The following is a 19,043-nucleotide window of genomic DNA, read 5'->3' on the forward strand; positions in this document are numbered from 1 at the left end:
GAATTTTGTGATTTTATGGCACACATGCATTGATTGTTTTTCTAGAAACAGAGTAGTAATGTTGACATAGAAAACATTCTGACGGCCATTGCTATCTGGGCATGAAAGACAGTGTCCCGGCCATCTAGCCTAATGGGCTAACGGGCATTAGCTAATATTGTTCATGTGGACACATGAACGATATTCCCTCTCTATTTCATGAACGGTAATCTGTCTCTCAATAGTTCTATTTCAAAGAAACGCGAGGCTCCCTTTTCTTGAATCAAATCAAACCTCATGATTGACATTTAAAGTAGCGCAAGATCTGGAGCGCAGAGGCACACACACAGCCTGTGCCCGAGATGCCTGCCACTTCTCACACAACACACAGATGAAGTGGCAGCTTCAGAGTGTGAAGGCACTCAGGCCCTGAGTCACCCGTGCTGATTATCTCCCGTGAGGAGGAGCCGGATCCAACAGTTCTGTCCCCGACCAGCTGGCCCCGCGGCACCCGGCAACACGCCGTTGTCGCGGGCTCCCTCTTCTCCGAGAGCTGTCCAATCAAAGCATGACATGAACAGACCGGCCAGGTGGATGAAGTGAACAACGCTCCTGGGACTAGGAGTGCATTGGAACATGCAGGAGGTGAATCACCCCGCTATGGATTACGTTAGGCAGGAGAAGCCGCTCTTGAATGAGCCTAAGCTGAGGTGCGGCCTCGCAATGCAGGCTGGACCTGCTGAGGGTTGGTTGAGTACGGGGGGGTTTATGTGTGTGTAGAACTGTTGAAGATGATGGATTGGCGCTCTAGTCCTCCTGGGTCTGGCATGCTTTATGGTCTATAAGAAGCGCCGATAACCACATGGGAGGCTGGCCACGGAAATAGAAGAGCGGAGAAGTGAATGAGCCGAGAAACAGTGAATGCATTTGTTTCCTTCCACTAAATTAGCGGCAGTCTTTATGAAGAGATGCCCTTGGGAAACAATCAACACAAGCCAGTTGAATGTTTTAATTAATGTATTTATTCAAGGCGTTAATTAAATCAATAATAATGAAAGAATACGTGTGTGTATAAAGAAGACCCAACTCGCATTGCTCCGTGCAGCACCGTTGGAGAGCTGGGGCAAGTGTTGAGCTGAATCCTAGCTGTCAACCTTGAATGGTGAAAGACAACGCGTGTAGCAGGTGGCATATTTCAACACTTCCCCTCTTTCAAGCCTCTCCACCACTTTATCTCTTCATGTTTCCTGACACAAGGCTTTGGAACAGTCCAAACTGTGATTTGGACATGTGACTAAGACATGTAGACTAAGTAAGAAGCACACATATTACCGTGTCAAACCTTCTACACACAATATAACTTGTAACAACAAAGCCCCTGTTGTCTGCCTGTAAGTCATTTAGCAGGTGCTTTTATCCAAAGGGATCTATTTACAGATGTTTATTTCTTAGAAACAGCAGCAATAGGGATAAGGCACCTTGCTCGACGAAGCCTACAAGTGTATTAGCCACATCAATTCACAGCAGTAGCTCAGGAGGTAGAGAGGTTTGGCTGGTAACCGCAAGGTTGCTAGTTAGATCACTGGCTCCTCCTAGCTCCTCCTAGAGTGTCGAGGTGTCCCTATGCAAGGCACCTAACCCTAAACTGCTCCCGACGAGCTGGCTGTCGCCTTGCATGGCTGACACTGCCGTTGGTGTGAGAGTGTGTGTATGAATGGGTGAATGTTAGGCAACGTTGTATGTAGCGCGATGCAAATGAGGTCCATTTACCATATAACATCAGGGTTTCAACCCACATCTCTCGGATAGATGTCCAACACCCTGGGCCCTTCTTATTTATCGATGACAGCCCCCAGCGGGGTCTGGGATACGGGCCGCATTCCCCCAAAAAAACAAAAAAAAAACCTTAAAGGAGACATATTATGGCGTTTTCAAAACAAGTAAACATAGTATTTGAGTTCCAGAAAATATGTTTTTGAAGCTGTTTGCTGGATATAGCTTTTAGGAAAAAAAATCTCGCCTCCCACTATTCCCCTCTGTTTCAGTCCCTTCAGAATGCGCTGTTTCTGGTGTCTGTAGCTTTAATGCAAATGAGCTGCTGCCCATTGACCAATGAGCTGTCAGACTGAACCACAGCATGCAGGAGAGGGGATTGTTGCCGTTTGCGGACTCCTGGAGCTCTATATCTATATAATATAAATAATATAATATAATGATAATAATACTCAAAAAAAAAAAATCATAGCTATGCTCTGATTAGAGGGGAGTGGGGAAGTGGGAGGTAATATTCAACTGTGCCCCCTTCCTACGTAGGAGGGGGTGCCGAAACGGACTCGCTCGTTTGGTAATTGTAGGCGGGCTACTTTCAGAAATGCATGTCTCACTCCAAAAATCATATACGGACATTTTTCAAAGTTGTATGCGTGTTGGAGCACAGAGATCCAAAACAACACCCCAAATCCCAGGAAAAGTGTTGTTTTCATAATATATCCCCTTTAACACTCGGTAACCTTCGAGACGATGCGACCGGAATGGTTGATGGCTGGCTGACATGGCGAGGATCTGAGCATGTGCACAAAGAGAATTTATCTTCTTTATTTATTTATTTATCTTGGATCCTGAAGGCCACTGGCAAAATGGAAAGAGGCAAGGTTGCATTTAAGCACACAATGAATGTTGGGATTCACAAAAATAGTCTTTTTCCATCTCCTCCATTCCCGTTGATGTTTGAGAGTTCAGTTCAACGCATCACGGTGCATGTAGACATTAAACGCTTGACATATAGTCCACTTTATATTCAGTCCTCACTTACATGTCACATTTTCTTTAATTCTGTCTCAGTGACTTCCATAAACAAGCGCATTTGTGGCCGTTGATGGACAACCGAGACCGTTTTTCCAGATGATGTGATAAGAATAAGCGGGCACGTCTCAATATCTCAAACCCAACCCAATTGAAGTGTCTAAATCCACATGTCATCCTAACAATAACCAGATACGTTGTTGTACGCATCCCCCTAATCATTTCAAATGCAATGCACACAATACATAACCTTGAATATTACGCAAAGGTCTCCATTGTTTAATGGGAATGAGTCATGACCAGAGGGCCATTGTGTACGCCAGTCTCGCCAGAGACAAATCATATTCAACATGCTTGATAACAGCCGCGACCGTGGACAGCTAATGCTATGCTAATCTGTAGGCGCTAACCTCATACAGCGCTGTACGTTTATCTTTGTAATAGCCTTTTGACACAAGCTATTGTTTGGTACATTACGTTGTGCAATGGTCTTGGGGTTGACATAACAGTATGACGTAAAGCTCCTATCAGTCATTTTAGGTCAGTTTCATGAATGTATACTAGGGCACTGGAATAAAAAAAACATGTGATGCCACTATGGGGGAGCAACGATGCAATCCATTATGGTGTACTGTGCCATGCCCAGTCCCTGTTAAATAGATGAATAATCTCAACAGAACTAAACTAACTCAACAGCGACTGGTGCCAGGGAACATGAAACAGGCCCTATAATAGTATTTGTAGTTGTGCCTTTGAGCCACCCACCAATGTGAAAGGGTCTATTGAACTGCGGGTGAACCTAACAATGACTTTCACAAGTTCGCAGAACAAAGCTGAAGGGCGTCGTGGCCGTCAACTTCCACGAAAACCGTGAGAGCTGAGAGCTGCCTTCCCTTTTTTATATTTCCTTAAAGGCTATGGATGGTTTATCGCTTCCTCCTCTGAGCCAGCCAATGGTCGCCATTTATCATAGTGTTACTCTGTGTGTGTGTGTGTGTGTGTGTGTGTGTGATTGTGTTTGTGTGTGTTTGTGTGTGAGTGACTGTTTTTGAGCATGTGTGTGTGTGTACGCGTGTGTGCCATTACTCCAGGTGTGGCTCGTCGTTGCCCATCTCCACACGACGGTGGCCATTCCACAAATACATTTGTTATCCAATTGTCCAATTTATTAAGCTGTCATTGGCAAGCGTACCTGCAAGGCCGCAAATAGGTGCTGCCAGCTGGGAGATGGAGAGGGCTCTCACAGGTCCTCTATCTCCTTCGCATCAGAAATGCCCCCCCCCCCCCCTACCCACCCCTCCTCCTCCTACTCCTCCTCCTCCCACACCTGCCTTCCGGTTCAGATGAATTTAAGAATGGGCTCATAAAAAGCAAAACAAGCCATAGCTTGGTTCGAGTTATTTTAACATCACTGATTCCTGGTGTCTCTAGTGACGTCCAATCACACGGCTGGGACACATCACCCCATAATAACCACTGGTTTGCTGTTGGTTTAACCACATAATTCAGTTTCTGTGGCTACCCCCGCGATTGCAAACTCTCCCATGATCGTATGTGGATCTGCGACCGCCAACCCCGCGCCATTGACAGGACAGTCACGACGCGAGCGGGAGGCGTCCCATCAGAAGTAATTTGGGGTTGTCCAAAATGGCGTTGGCCAAAGTACTGATATTACCGCTGTTTTAATGTGCGGCCTGGGGTTCACCATCTGGCCGCCGTTGGCCCGAGCCCGCAGCTAATTGGTTGGACCGGTGTCCACCGAGGCACTAAGAGGGTCGCCTCCTCTCAAACAGTTAGATATTAACACCCTGTTGATTGGCGGCCCCCACGGTGCTGTCTGCGTATTCATTTAAACACTGTAACCGGCTGTAATCATCCCCCATCTCCTCCCTGTTGCTTCACTCTCGCTTCAGTGGCTGCAATATAATCTCTATCCTCAGTCTCTGAAATAACAAAGATAGCCGAAATAGGGCAATTTAAGTCATTTTTGACACACTTCCCATCACCCTTATTGATGTTGTATTGAGTATTTTTTTTTTTCCTTTGACCATTTTTCAAGATAACTCAAACGTGAAGCCTTTGGACGTTGGCTGCGTGACACTTGTCTGTTGGTCTCTGTCGGTCCAGGAGGATGGACGCTGGACAGGGACAGACAGCTGCCGCCTGCATCTCTGCATGGCAGGTGTGTGTGACCGCCGTTGGCCCGGACGACGTGTCCTCGTTGCTGCTACAAGGACACGTCACCCGGGCCAATCAAAAAGGGCATTAGAAAGGAATCCACCGACAGATGCCTGGATTAAAAAGTGAAGCAAAAGCCAAGAATAATCAGCATTAATGTGCAATTGTATTGGATCAGTCCATGTTGTTATCAAAGGACCTCTTTTAATGTTGTTTTGGTTCAGTCCATGTTGTTACCAGAGGACCTCTTGTGAATGTGTATTTTGTGTTGATGTGGAGACGCTTGCGCACCAACGGAGATGTCGCCGGTCGAAATCGGCTTTCCAGGAAAAGTGTGAAATGTTCTGGGAAAATGGCATCGCAGCAGAGGAAGTCCAAATGCGGACGGTCATTAGGTTAGAGAGCCCTTCATGGCTTCCCGGGCTGTGTGTACCCTCATCAGTAAGTAAGATCGGTCTGAAGAGCAAGAATTAACAAAAAAATAAGCTACATCCTATTTTCCGTTGTGGGTGCGTGGGTAAAGCAAAGACACAGGGCAATCCCACATGTGCTCCAATTAGACGGTCATGATGGGGGCATGTTGACGTGTTGAAAGGCATTCACACTTTCCTGTTGAAATCAGTCCCAGATGAACTCCTGCCCCTAACTTCTGCTCTTAAAATAAATGAGGACCAGGTGTGGCAAACTAATTGCCCCCCCCCCCCCGAGGGAGTGTCGTGATTCATTTATTTTCTTTCAGTTTTTTTTTTGTTGTGCCGCCGCGATGGGGGCGTGGCAGTGGCAGCGCCTTAACCTCACACGGACCCTTAATTTCTAATCAGGCATTCTGAGAGGGCGGTGTTGGACGCCGAATGGGTGATCAGGTATTTACCCCAGCGCTCCCTGCTCCGTGGCATGCAGCTGGCCCATTAGCAGCCCTGAGCGCGCCCGGCCCCATTCACAATCACTAGGGGCTGCTTGTGTTTGATTTGTAGTCTGTGGGATTCTTTGCGTGCAGTAAATGGAGGGAGGGGCGGTGTCGGGTCATCTTTGGTCGTTGTGATATCTTTTCCGATTCTTGTTTGGCGTAATTGCCCTAAACGCCATCTTAGAAAAAACTTGATAATACATTTCCGAGTGCATTTTCTGAAGAAGAACAATAAAAGGAAGCACATGTGTTAGATGAAGCACAGCAAATCAGTTATTATTATACGTCTCTAAAAATAGCTCATAGAAAAATGGAAACACATACCGGCCTCAGGATGCATATTGGACAATCAGTTTCCTAAGTTCACTGAAAGGCAATGCGCAATATGTCTGCACAAACAGAGATTACCATCATAGCCTCAAAGTGTTGGCACAAACACAATAACTCCAGTATAGCCCCTGAACACCCTGCAAAGGGTTCTGTAAAAGCTGGTTCAATCTATTTCTGGATGAACAAGGCCCTGAAATAGCCGACGCAAGCTGAAAACGCTAAAAGGCCCTCCTCATCCTCCTGGTGGGAACACACGACTAAGCCCAATCATCAGACAAAAACGGTCCCTGAGAAACCCAAGAATAGCCGAAGTGAAAGAAAAATATATCTCAGGGTTAAAAATGAGTTTAGATGTTCTTATCTCGGTGACATTTGACTAGGATAGCTCTTTTATATTCAACGAAAAACATATACGAGGGAGTTCAGTTAGTCCAATCGAACCCGCACCCTCCAATTTAAGCTTAATTATCTCTTGCAGAAATCTAGTGAATCTCATGAATGTGAGATGAGGGTATGATGGAGACGAGGCGGTTGCGTCACCTCCGCAGCCTCTTTGGTATGGAAAGCATGTTTTGTGCTAATTAGTGCAGGAGTTTAGCTTTGTTATTACCATGGGCAGAGAAAAAAACAATGTCATCATTAAGACTGAAGCCTAGCAAAATCAAAATATTCGCTAACATAATCATCAAAACACCATATGGGTACATTAAGGTGTTTTATCAAACGAATTGAAGTACATCAAAATATGGATCTTTTGTCTTGACTTGGCACGTTTTTTCCCAATAGCTACAGTTTAAGTACAAGGGGAAACTCACAGCACTTGGAGGTTGAGGTTACCCTTGGGGGGAAAACATCAGCAATTTCAATTGTGGCGTGAGTTTGAGAAATGAGGAATCTATCTCTGCAGGCCACGATACATCTGTGGTGCAGATGTATCCTTTTCCTGAGGAGAGCCATCCATGAAGCTTACACGTGATCATACCCCTAGGAGGTTACAACTGCAATACCCATGAGTTCAATTGAATCTATAACAAAGTTGCATGCAGCTCTCTCTCACCAGGCTGTATGGCAACTCTTTCTTCCCTTCCTCTCCCATCTTTCCTCTCTCTCTCTCTCTCTCTCTCTCTCTCTCTCTCTCTCTCTCTCTCTCTCTCTCTCTCTCTCTCCCTCTCTTCCCCCCTCTTTGTCTCTCTCTCTCTCTCTCTCTCTCTCTCTCTCTCTCTCTCTCTCTCTCTCTCTCTCTCTCTCTCTCTCTCTCTTAAATATGTTAATATATGAACTCAACAATATTAACTTGATGAATTCAATTGATATTAGATTTAAAATAAAAGATACAAACAATGATGTCATAAAGAGCATATTAAACAAAACAAGGAACGACAACATGATAACCTTGGTGCTGGTTATGTTTTGATTTTATAATGATTTTACACTTAAGATAAGTATAATGACCTTCTACAGATTTTTAAATAACCAATAATAACCTTTCTACCCGAATTTAATAATCCTTATTAAACCTTGAAAATTGAATGATAATAACATCATACTAGCAAAACAGATGCCTGTTTGATTATTCTGGGATGAATGAATGAATTACTGGTAACATGGCCAAAACATTTGCAGAGTGAATGAGACCCAAATAAGAGAGACAGAGAGAAAGAGAAATGTTAATTTTCTCTCTCTTTTGTTACACCTCTAATACGGTTGGACTTCAAAGCTACACGCAGTGGCTCTTTAAACCTTTACTCCGCCACGCATGCCCATTGCCCAAATAGTCCCGAACACGGCTCAAATAATCACTTCTTCAATGAACGGAGAGGTGCTGTATTTTTTTTTATCATCCTAGACAAATAGAAATATGTTGTTTTTTTCCAAAAAATCTTAAAAAACTGCTCATAAGTGAGCCGGTAATAGCAGTTCTAACCTCTGAGACACATGGCGTTCTCCTTGACTGATTTTTCAGTTCAAATAGCATATATTTCTCTCCAGGCACGAGTGCTTGGGCTGAATGGATGCTGTCGCTGCATAATGGTCCTCGGATGACTGTTTCCTAGGTAACGTGGGGAGGGCATGTGGAGAGGGGAGGTATAAAACACAGGCGGCTTCTCGCCACACACTCACTCCGAGGTAAACCCACTTGCTGCCATCAGAGACACTCTCTCTCTCTCTGCCTCTTCTTCCACCACCACGCTCTCTCGCTCTCTCTATCTCCTGCTGACTCTCTCTCTCTCGCTCTCTCTCTCTCTCTCACTCTATCGCACGCTCTCTCTCCCGGCGGACTCAGACTCATCGCCCCCCCCCCCCCCCCCAGTCCGCTCCGGCCGTTCCCTCTGAGAGCAGCGGCATGATGCGACCCAAAGACCTGCGGCAGGGCTCCGGCACCAAGACCTTCCTGGACGCCATGCACGGCGGCAAGGTGCACCTGGCGCGCTTCATCCTGGACGCGCTGGACGGACGCATCATCAACTCCAAGACGGAGAGCGGCCGGACCCCGCTCATGTTCGCCGTGCGGCTGCCGGAGCCCGGGGCCCGCGCCAAGTTCGCCCGGCTGCTGCTGGAGAAGGGCGCCGAGGTCAACCTCCAGGACGAGGACGGCCGCACCGCGCTGAGCCACGCCTGCGAGCTGGGCCACCTGGAGGCCGTGAAGCTGCTGGTGCAGTTCAACGCCGACCCCGACGTGGCGGACGCCTGGGGCAACAACGCCCTGATGTACGCCGCCTTCTCGGGCCACGCCGCCGTGCTGGAGTTCCTGGTGCGGGCCTTCAAGAGGCTGGGCTTCAAGCTGGACCGCACCAACTGCGCCGGCCACTCGGCCCTGCAGGTGGCCGGCTTCTTCGGCCACAACCAGTGCGTTCAGATCCTCAGCTTCCCCTGCAGGAGCCGGGCCGCCGGGGCCGAGGACCCCGCCGCCGACACCGGGTGTTCCTCCGTGTCGCCCGGGGAGGGACACCCGCCCAGCCGGCTCCCCCGCCACATCCTGGAGCGCTTCTCCAAGCAGCTCGGCAACACTGAGCAGCAGCGTCAGCTCCCGGGGGTGTTCCACCGACAGCTGAGGGCGGCGGACGCCATGGGCCTGTGGAACCGCTTCAGCTGCCCCGCCGGCCAGCCGCCGGAGGACAGCCACCAGCGCCTCCAGCACCCCGCTCCCCCTCACCCCGATAACAGTGTGCTGTCAACTGCCAAGCAGCTCCACAACTGCCAGCTGAGAGACCTGAGAGGCGCGAAAACAGTGAACTCCGCGCCAACTCCGAGCCAGACGGATGTCAAGCGCGGCCCCCTGCGAGGGACCCTGGAGGCCTTCCCCCTCTGGGGCAAGGCAAAGTCGTTTAACTCGGACCTCCTGAGCGGCAGGAAGCAGTCCTACCAGGGAGAGGTGCGGGACGGCAGCTTGTCTGCCAGCAGGGTGAAGAGGGCCTCGCTGCAGGACGAGCGATCCCTCCTGGACAAGATGGAGTGTCAGGGCCACCGCCGCAGTCTGGCGGCCGACGGCGACAAAGCCAACACGCTGGTGAAAGCACAGCTGAGCGGGAAGACCCCCGCTGATCAGCTGACCGGCGGGTCACTGAAGGAGCGGGCCTGCGACCAGCTGGCCTCCTGCCCGGGCTGGAGGGGGGAACAGCAGCTCAAGAGGGGAAGCATCCCCGCCATCGGCAGCAGGAACAAGCTGCTCTTCATCAGAGGGGAGACGGGGGACCCCCGGAAGGCGACGGAGCACGGGCCCGCGGCGGGCCTGACGGGGCTCGGGACCAGGCTGCTGAGACGGTTCACCGCCCCGGACTTCATGAGGATGGTGATAGACTGCTCCTCGGCCAACTCCGCCTCCGCCTCCGCCTCCTCCATGCACAGCCGGGGCCGGATATCCCGCTCGGAGACGTTCCCGTTGTCGCACCAGCGGGTGAACAGCCAGCCCAGCGTGGACAGTATCAGCGGAGTGCGGTGCGAGTTCGACAGCAGCTCCTGCTCCCAGGCCACGCTGGGCTAGGAGAGTGTGTGTGTGGGAGACTGTGGAGCAGCAGGTTAGGTTCACTACCACGGATGTCATTGTGTTTTTTTTTTATTCTAATGCACATAGAAAATAATGGATAATGTATTGCATTGATTGGTTAAGTAATTGCTCTTATTACCTGCTGATTGCTTTCATGTACTATGCTCCTCTTCTATAAATATTTTTACAGACTATATCGTGACGGCAGTGATGAACACTTTACATTAACCTCGCTATATATTCTCGCTAAAAGTCGCATTATTTATACTTCATGTATCTTGATGCTGGTTTGTAAGCAAGGGAGATCGTTGTTTGTTAACTTATGTATATATTTGTATAGAGTTAATTTGTATCAAAGTATACTTTGTGCTACGCAATCTTTGCTTACAAATCCTATAACTTTTGTATGTATTCCACGCCGTACCACTACAGCTGTATGATTGTGCTCTGTATTATTCCAAGCTGAATATCTAATAAACATGGCAGCCTTTTCTCTGAGCAATTATTTGACATGCATCGGCGGAGCCCGTCTGTCTTCACTATACATACTCCTCCTCCTCCTCCTCCTCCTCATCCTCATCCTCTTCCTCATACATCTTCCAAAACATGAGCACACATGACAATGAGCAAAGCGGCCACGCAAGCTTCAATATGCATCATTTATTGGTTCGTACAAAATTAAAATAATGTGTAAGTCTCTCTTTTTTTCTTTTTCGTATGAAGGGTTCACATAGAAATACAAATCCATGAAAGGTGTTGACGTGTATCCGTGTGTTGGGAATATAGAAAGACCATGTGCAAAGTGTCTCAGCTGGTGGACGTTCCTGCAGCATCACACGCAAAGCCTATGTGCTTCATCTAGGCAAACCGATGCAAATACACTCATACACACCCCTAGGGAGAAACGCACGCACACACGCACAGTCGCGCGCACAAACACACATAGTCGCACGCACACACATACACGCACACACACACACATCCTGTGGTTTGTAAAAAGTCAGTGACAACAAAGAGTAGGACATCACAAGCGAAGGTTGAGGAGCAAGCGCACATCCATGCTCACACTCAACCACACATGCCGCACACACACACGCACACCTCATCAATTCTAAAATCTGAAAAAAACGTGAAGTTCATCCGACTGAACTCACTACATCATCAATCATCAATCTTCATCAGGGTGTCATTGTACAGTGTTTCTATTCAAGGTATTCTGCTACGTCCATAAGTCCATACATTGAAAATGAAAACCCTACGTTGCAAACGCACGCCAGACAAACAAACCGTGACGCACATCCTCTGAAAAAGAATAACGATAATAAGATTAGAAGAATAATAACAATAAATATTAAAGGAAGGGATAGGATTCATTTTGTCCAGTTGCCTCGTGGCAGCAGCTGGGTGTCCATCTCTACCGATTCATTATGGTAAATAGAGGAGCCTGGCTCTCTAATGTCCCAGTAGTGTCGCACTGATTCAAGCATTTTACATCCAGGCCAGGTGTGCCCTCTATTCTGGCCATGCAAAGAGGGTCTGTTTCCCCCCCAGCCTCTGTGGTGAGAGAGGGCACCCTGACACACCTGTGTTCAAGTTCTCCACGAACACTCGTACACACACACACACACACACACACACACACACACACACACACACACACACACACACACACACACACACACACACACACGCACGCACGCACGCACGCACGCACGCACGCGCACGCACACAGAGTGCGTGGGCAGAGGTGGTGAACTAATAGTCATAATGCCTCTACTACAAGGTCCCTCTGGGAGTGGGGAGACGACTTACTAGTAACAGACTGTTCCCACTCACGACTAAGACTTAAGAGCTTGGCTCTACAATGTTCTCTTTGAGTAGCGTCACACGGCCTACTCTTTTCTTCTCTTTTCCGTATTTCGCATACGGATGGTGTTTGATTATACGCACCATAGACGCCTTGGAGGAGGAAGGAGTGCACTCCCAGGGTCACCCGGGGTCCACTGTACCGGCCGGGCAGACAGGTGCAATAGGCTACTGTCTTGCATTGCATGCTTCATCATGACCACCCCCACTAAAGTGCTTTTCTCTCCCTTAGGACCACAAGCCCATTCGGATCTCTTCCCCAGGTCTCCTTGTGGTCCTGTTAAGGGCCTGGACCAGGGGTTCAGACCCCCGTTCAGGCCTTAGGGTCGGGGGGGGTTTCCAGGTGGAGTGGGTGGGTGGGGTCGGGTTGGGACCTGGAACGGGGAGCTGTCGTCATCAGCAGCGGGACATGCGCTTGCGGTACTGCTCCACCAGGGGCACCAGGCACTGCGGGGAGCCGCTCTGCAGCAGGAAGGGGTGCTCCAGCAGGTCTGTGGCGCTGGCCCGCTCCATAGGGTCCCGGGTTAGCATGCGGTCCAGGAAGTCCTTCAGCACTGGGGAGATCTGAAATACGGAACCATACCATAAGAAAAACTTGATTCGATAAGATTACTACGGAGCACATTATTATTTAATAGGGTAAAATAGAGCTTTAGTGCCCCTTGTGTTCAGGTATGGTATTACATAGCGCCACCTATTAATGGCGTCACGCCGTAGTTGTCACTGCTCAGTGCTCACACAAGACAAAGAGCCTATATAGATAAACTGTGTGAAAGTGTATCAATACTGTAAGACTATCTATTTATCTCAAGCATCTGCTAGTAAAAGGGAGGTTTCAGCTACGCTAACGTCACAGTCAGAAGACGTATTTATTTAACTTTATTGTTTTGCCTTTTTGATATAGAGGGGTTCTGCACAAAAAACAGGAGACCGTCCGGACAACCGTGAGTAGAAACAATCTTGATCTCGGCATGAAAAATATAATTAGACTGCTGTCAGTGGATGTGTACGTCCGTGCACATTTGTCATGGTGTCTATCATGCATATCCCCACTGGTAGTTGGTACGGTACGTGCCTGGCTGACGTTCCTCACGGTGGGGGCGTGCTCGTCTCTCAGCCTCTTCATAGCCGCCACTGGGGTCTCACTGAAATAGGGGGGTTCCCCATCCACCATCTCCACCACCATGATGCCCAGAGACCACACATCCACCTAGATAGAGCGAGCCGAGGTTGTTACTGCACACATACACGCCCTGCTATTGGCTACCCGCCATGTCAATCAGTGTCGTGATGAGCATTCGCTGGCTCACCTCAGTGCCATATGGGGATTTGGAGATGACCTCGGGAGCCATCCAGTAGGGTGTTCCCACCAGAGACTTCCTTTTAGGGATGTCCTTACTGATCTGGGCACAGAAGCCAAAGTCCGACAGCTTGATCTGTTCCGGAGAGAGAGAGAGAGAGAGAGAGAGGAGAGAGAGAGAGAGAGAGAGGAGAGAGAGAGAGAGAGAGAGAGAGAGAGAGAGAGAGAGGAGAGAGAGAGAGAGAGAGAGAGAGAGACACGTTAATGTGAACAATGAAACATTCTCAGAGAGAGAGAGAGCGATAGAAAGTATGAGAGAGCGTGCTAGAGAAAGAGAGAGAGATTAGAGAAATGGCCACTTGCCATGTCAATCAGTGTCGTGATTAGTATTTGAGAGATAGAGAGACAGTGAGAGCGAGAGAGAGAGAGAGAGAGAGAGGAGAGAGAGAGAGAGAGAGAGAGAGAGAGAGAGAGAGAGAGAGAGAGAGAGAGAGAGAGAGAGAGAGAGAGAGAGAGTGGAAGAGAGCAATATAAAGAGAGAGAGCAATAGAGTGAGAGAGAGAGAGAGGGAGAGAGAGAGATAGAGAGCAAGAGAGCGTGAGGGAGAGAGAGAGAAAGAGAGAGAGCGAGAGAGTGGAAGAGAGCAATAGCAAGACAGACAGAGAGAGAGAGAGAGAGAGAGAGAGAGAGAGAGAGAGAGAGAGAGGAGAGAGAGAGATTTACTGTACCCTGCCATCTAATGTGAGTAATATGGAGTCACTCTTGATGTCTCTGTGGATGACGCCCTGTGAATGAAGGTAGGCCAGCGCCTGCAGCACAGCCTCACACACCGTGGCAATCTGCTCCTCGCTCAGCCTGGGACACACACACACACACACACACACACACACACACACACACACACACACACACACACACACACACACCACAAACACAGTCATTCTGTATTAGCATATATAATATTTCTGTAGTTTGCTACTGCTGACAAAAAGCATTGAACTAGAAGGAACAATAAACTGCTCCGAGGCAGGAGGGAGAACCACAGGCATTCTGGTTTCTGCAAGCCAGTTGACAGACAATTTATCATGTAGGCCTACAACTGCTGTGAACAGAGAGCCAAACCTTACGGAAATAATTTGTTGCTCAAAGGCCTTCAGAAGGAATACAATCATAACTATTATATTGTTATAATTATTGTTATACTCATTATTGATATTATTATTTGAGTGCTGCACCCGTTATAATCACATTAGTTAGTCTTCGAGTATAGATCACAGCAGTGGGCGCTTTTAAATTCTATGTATATATTAATACCTCTCAACTAGATCAGATTTATTCATACAGTTAAACCCATAACTGCTGAATTAAATTCAAATCAGCTTTTTGGATTACAGTTCTATATTTAGATATTGAAAAGCTGAGAAAATTTGCTTAATGATTGCGGACGGCTGGCGTTATAATTGAGCAGAAATATGTCACTCCACGTAGTTCAGTGATGGCGTTGGCCATTGCGCAAAGATAATATCTTGACCTTAGTCCTGCTCCCATAAGACGAAGGGAATTATGTAATGGATCGTGCAAGAAACACGATCTCAATCTGGTGTTATACTACCCCCCAGTGGCTGTCTTACATTCTAACAACTAAGCCCTTATTATAACGCTATAGGCGCCCGCCAGTCAACCAAATAGGCGACAAATCAAACGACGTTTTCAAACGACGACCATTCTGTCTGAGCAGCTTACCTCGTTTCAGACACAATGTTGGTGAGTGCGCCACCTTGCAGGTACTCCATGATAACCCACAGCTCCTCCTCCACCAGGGCTGACTTGAACATTTCCACCACATTTCTGTGCTGGTAGTCCCTCATGATGACCACCTGCGAACATCACCGTGACAGCCGCAATCAGCATCACATCTGCAGTGAGATGCGATATCGCTCATCACAGTTGGGCCATCGCCCTTCTTTAGTCGCTGCGGCGGTAATCATGTAGTCATAAATTAAAGGCGGAAATTTAATGAGAGGTAGAAGCTGCGACGCATGGGACATGAAGCGATAAACAAACCCAAGGCGCAATACATCGACGGATTCATATTTGCAATTGAGGTCATAGATCGCAAGGTTGGTGGTTGTTATTTATATCGCAGTGTTTGTGCGTGTGCGAGCGTGTGCGTGTGCGCTTTGCGTGTGTGCGCGTGTGTTGGAACCGGGCGTACCTCGTTGAACAGCAGCTCTCTCCTCTGCTGCCGCCGCAGGTCCATCATCTTCACCGCCACCTGCCGGCCGCTGTGCTTCTCGCGGGCGATGCACACCACCCCCGTGGAGCCCTCGCCGATCTTCACAAAGTTCTCCAGGTACGCCCGGGGGTCCCCCTGGTCCACCACCATCTGCAGCGCCCGCCTTGAACTGTTCGTGGGTCACCTTGGGCGGGTCGGGTGGGGGGCGGGGCGACGGGTGGGGGCGGGGGTCTGTAAGCGGGGGAGCAGGCCCCGGGGGGGCTGGTGGCCAGGGAGCCCGTAGGGGAGGGGCCGCGGCTGGGACGGGCTGTCCTGCCTGGGGTACGGGGGGTTGGTGGGACAGCCCGAGTGCCTGAGGAAGGGCTCGGGCCCGTTGGGTCGCAGGTGTCCCATGTTGGGGGACAGTCCCAGGGTGTAGCTGGCAGAGGAGCGCACCGCCCGCTGGGGCCGCACGCCGCTCACCAGAGGGCTGCTGGTGCCCGTGGGCAGGAAGCCAGAGTGGTACCTCACGATGGACTCCCCCTGAGAGAGAGAGAGAGAGAGGAGAGAGAGAGAGAGAGAGGAGAGAGAGAGAGAGAGAGAGAGAGAGGAGAGAGAGGAGAGAGAGAGAGAGAGACAGAGAGAGAGGGTTAAGAGTTGGCGGTAGAAAGAAGAGGAGAGAGATAGAGGTAGAACAAAGGGGAGGGAGAGAGAGAGAGAGAGAGAGAAGAGAGAGAGAGAGAGAGAGAGAGAGAGAGAGAGATGAAAGAGTTGGCAAGCAGCCCGGTGTCCATGCTCTGCTTTCTAAGTGAATGTAAATCATGTCCTTCACTCCCACCGTGCATCCACTCCACCTGATGCCATGCTCCATATACAGAGGCTTCTGTAGGGGCCTCTAACGCCCCCCCCCCCTGTCCCCCCCCCCCCCCCCGTCCCTGTCCCTGTCCCTGCTACCTCTCCCTACACACACTCACACCCTCTGAAATCATGCCAAACAAAACATTTCCTCACATTTACAAGCCCACTAAGCTAATAAACCCAGGTTGTAATTCATAACCAACAATTATACGTTTCCACTGCTTTGATTAAAGGGTTGTATTCCTGTATGGGCCTGAGGGAGAATGCTGGTTGGTGGAGGAAGACCGCTGCCCAGCAAAGAGCTTTGAGATATTAATTTTAATAATATGCAAATGTCTCTGAAGTATGTACATGCAAATCGCATCAGAATGCAGCTTCACCACACGGGTTAGTAGGGGGGAGCGTGCGCTGATCTCCGAGCGAGCCCCGGACTCACCTTCAGGTCGTAGGAGGAGTACGGCCGCACCGGCTGCTGTGGCTCGGCGTGTAAAGCGGCAGGTTGGGGTGGTGGGCGAACTCTGCGGGGCGCAGGGGGCCCTGGTCCCCCCGGGGGTGCTGCTGGAGCACCATGGCCGGGCTGTAGAAGCACGCGATGGGCCGCTGACCCGCGGGGGCGCCCCTGGGCGGCAGCTGGAAGTCCCTCCTCCACACCACCCGCCCCGGGGGGCTGCCCAGCTCGGGGCTCATGTAGGCCCCGTAGCTGGGCGCGTGGATGGGCTGGGGCTGGACGGGCGGCGGGGGCGGGCGCTCCGCCGAGCTGACCCCCACCTCGTACGTGGACCTGGCCCGGGACAGGATGCCGTTGGGCTGCAGGGTGACGCTCTTCTTCATGCCCATGTGGGGCGTGTTGCTCTCGCTGTGGACGTTCCTGCTCCTCCGGCGTTCCCGGGACGCGCGCCCTCGGCCCTCATCGTCCTCATCGTCGTCCTCGTCGTCGTCCTCGTCGTCCTCTTCGTCGTCCCCGGCGAGGCCCTCGTACTGGTAGTTGTCGCCCTCCCTCACCTCGCCCAGCCTCCCCAGGGACTGGGCCCTCTTCCTGGCCGAGGGGCTGTGCTTCCTCAGGGAGTTGGAGCTGGTGACGGACAGCCGGCTCATGTCGTTGATCATGGCCGTGATGTAGTCGCCGTGGCCGATCATGCTGCCGCGCACGATGGTCTGAAAAAACAGAAGAAGAGAGGAAGCGTTCTGGCGTATAATTCAATCCCGTTTTGTCCCACGCTCTGCCGTCCACGCACCGTTCAGCTCACGGATCGGGACGGGCCCGGGGAAGGAACTAGGGAAGGGGGAAGATGGAGCCCTGCGCTCGGGGCGCTGTGTTAAATTTAGACTCTGAAGAAGAGAAAATCCGTGAAGGACGTTTTATTGTGGTGCCGGAATGTCACAGACTTTACAGAATTATTTCCCCCGTGGCTTATTGTGCAAACACACTCAGACGGAGCACAGCCGAGTGGAAAGCACTTTAAGAGACACTAGAGAGAGTGTTAACGCCGTCTCCCTGCGCACAACTCAGATACTGCATTGCAAACGCATTGACGCAACCAGCGGGCCACACACCATTAGGATCTTAAGCACAGATGCAAACGACCGCAGGGGCTAAATGGGGTCCTGCCAGAGATGAGCCAAGCACGTCTGAGATGGAGGGTGTTATTTCAGTGGATGGGGGAAGATGCTGGGTAGCATGTTGAAGAATATCAAGATTGAGCTGATGAATTGGCTGTTCTTAATACCCGGATGTTGCTAGTATTACAAGGATTCTTTCAATAATAATATTGTGGCTTTATCAATATTGAACATTGATATTGAATCAATAATGTATAGATTAATATATTCAATTAGACTTTAAATATATATATATGTATACAGAATCTAATATATGATAATGAAAAATTATTAAAATATCTTTAGTCGATTTTGTCAATGTCACACATTCAAAGTGTGTGTGTGTGTGTGTGTGTGTGTGTGTGTGTGTGTGTGTGTGCGCGTGCGCATTGCGTGTGTGAATGGGATATTGCAGGGGCAGGCTAGGGGTCTCGCTAGAGCCAACGTCTGGGCAGAATCGTCCTCTGTCAGTGATGCCACTAAATAATTGGGTGTCCCCATCAGGCTGAAGAGAACCGCTCCCTCGCTCCGCTGGTCTGCTGCCATCTCCCTACGCAGGGGGGCAGGGGTCAGCTCACACCTCGCCCAGAGCCAGTGCCTCTGAGCCAGGCGGTAATAGCCTCAGTGCGGCCCTCTGCTGTTTTTTTAAGATGATACGATAATTAATTGTCTCCCGTGTCTAAACGCCATCGCTTTTTCTTTCATAGAACAGGACATGGCGTGTCTGATAATTACACTGCCATCTGATGGTATTTAGAAATAAGCCAGGTTATAATGTCATTCTGGGAAGCCGGTGTTAAAATAGGTGCCCTGCTCTCGGCGCGCGTGTGCGTGTGTGTGCGTGCGTGTGTGCCTGTGCGTCTACGTTTGTGTGTATGTTTGCATGCACGCGCTGTGTGTGCAGTGCTGCTGATATCACTTTGATGACGCCGTTAAGCCATAAATCTGCTCTAAGAGCTGACACGATAGTTCCTATATTGCACTGCACCAATAATATCCTGGCTGTAATGAAAATGTTGGTGTT

General features: G+C 49.8%; 2 protein-coding genes across 2 annotated transcripts in view; one reads left to right on the forward strand and one right to left on the reverse strand.

Annotated features, from left to right (window-relative positions):
- The first annotated feature begins 8,291 nt into the window (after window positions 1-8,291).
- LOC132457812 (ankyrin repeat domain-containing protein 63) lies at window positions 8,292-10,672 on the forward strand. Its single transcript, XM_060052157.1, has one exon. The coding sequence runs from the start codon at window positions 8,541-8,543 to the stop codon at window positions 10,176-10,178; it is 1,638 nt and encodes a 545-aa protein (XP_059908140.1). The 5' UTR covers window positions 8,292-8,540; the 3' UTR covers window positions 10,179-10,672.
- Window positions 10,673-10,809: 137 nt separating this feature from the next.
- The window catches only part of LOC132457947 (serine/threonine-protein kinase PAK 6), a 13,926-nt gene continuing 5,692 nt past the window's right edge, over window positions 10,810-19,043 (reverse strand). Inside the window, 11 exon segments of the mRNA XM_060052357.1 lie at window positions 10,810-12,611; window positions 13,123-13,257; window positions 13,358-13,483; window positions 14,076-14,202; window positions 15,091-15,224; window positions 15,563-15,742; window positions 15,744-15,806; window positions 15,808-15,873; window positions 15,875-16,105; window positions 16,857-16,891; window positions 16,894-17,605. Of these exon segments, the coding sequence (XP_059908340.1) occupies window positions 12,444-12,611; window positions 13,123-13,257; window positions 13,358-13,483; window positions 14,076-14,202; window positions 15,091-15,224; window positions 15,563-15,742; window positions 15,744-15,806; window positions 15,808-15,873; window positions 15,875-16,105; window positions 16,857-16,891; window positions 16,894-17,605 (1,977 nt within the window). The 3' untranslated portion in view covers window positions 10,810-12,443.

This window comes from Gadus macrocephalus, chromosome 5 (genome assembly GCF_031168955.1).
Source record: "Gadus macrocephalus chromosome 5, ASM3116895v1".
Classification (NCBI taxonomy): Eukaryota; Metazoa; Chordata; class Actinopteri; order Gadiformes; family Gadidae; genus Gadus; species Gadus macrocephalus.

Bases quoted from the DNA above. Each gene is read 5' to 3' on its own strand.
- LOC132457812 (XM_060052157.1), top strand. From the start codon at position 8,541: ATGATGCGACCCAAAGACCTGCGGCAGGGCTCCGGCACCAAGACCTTC.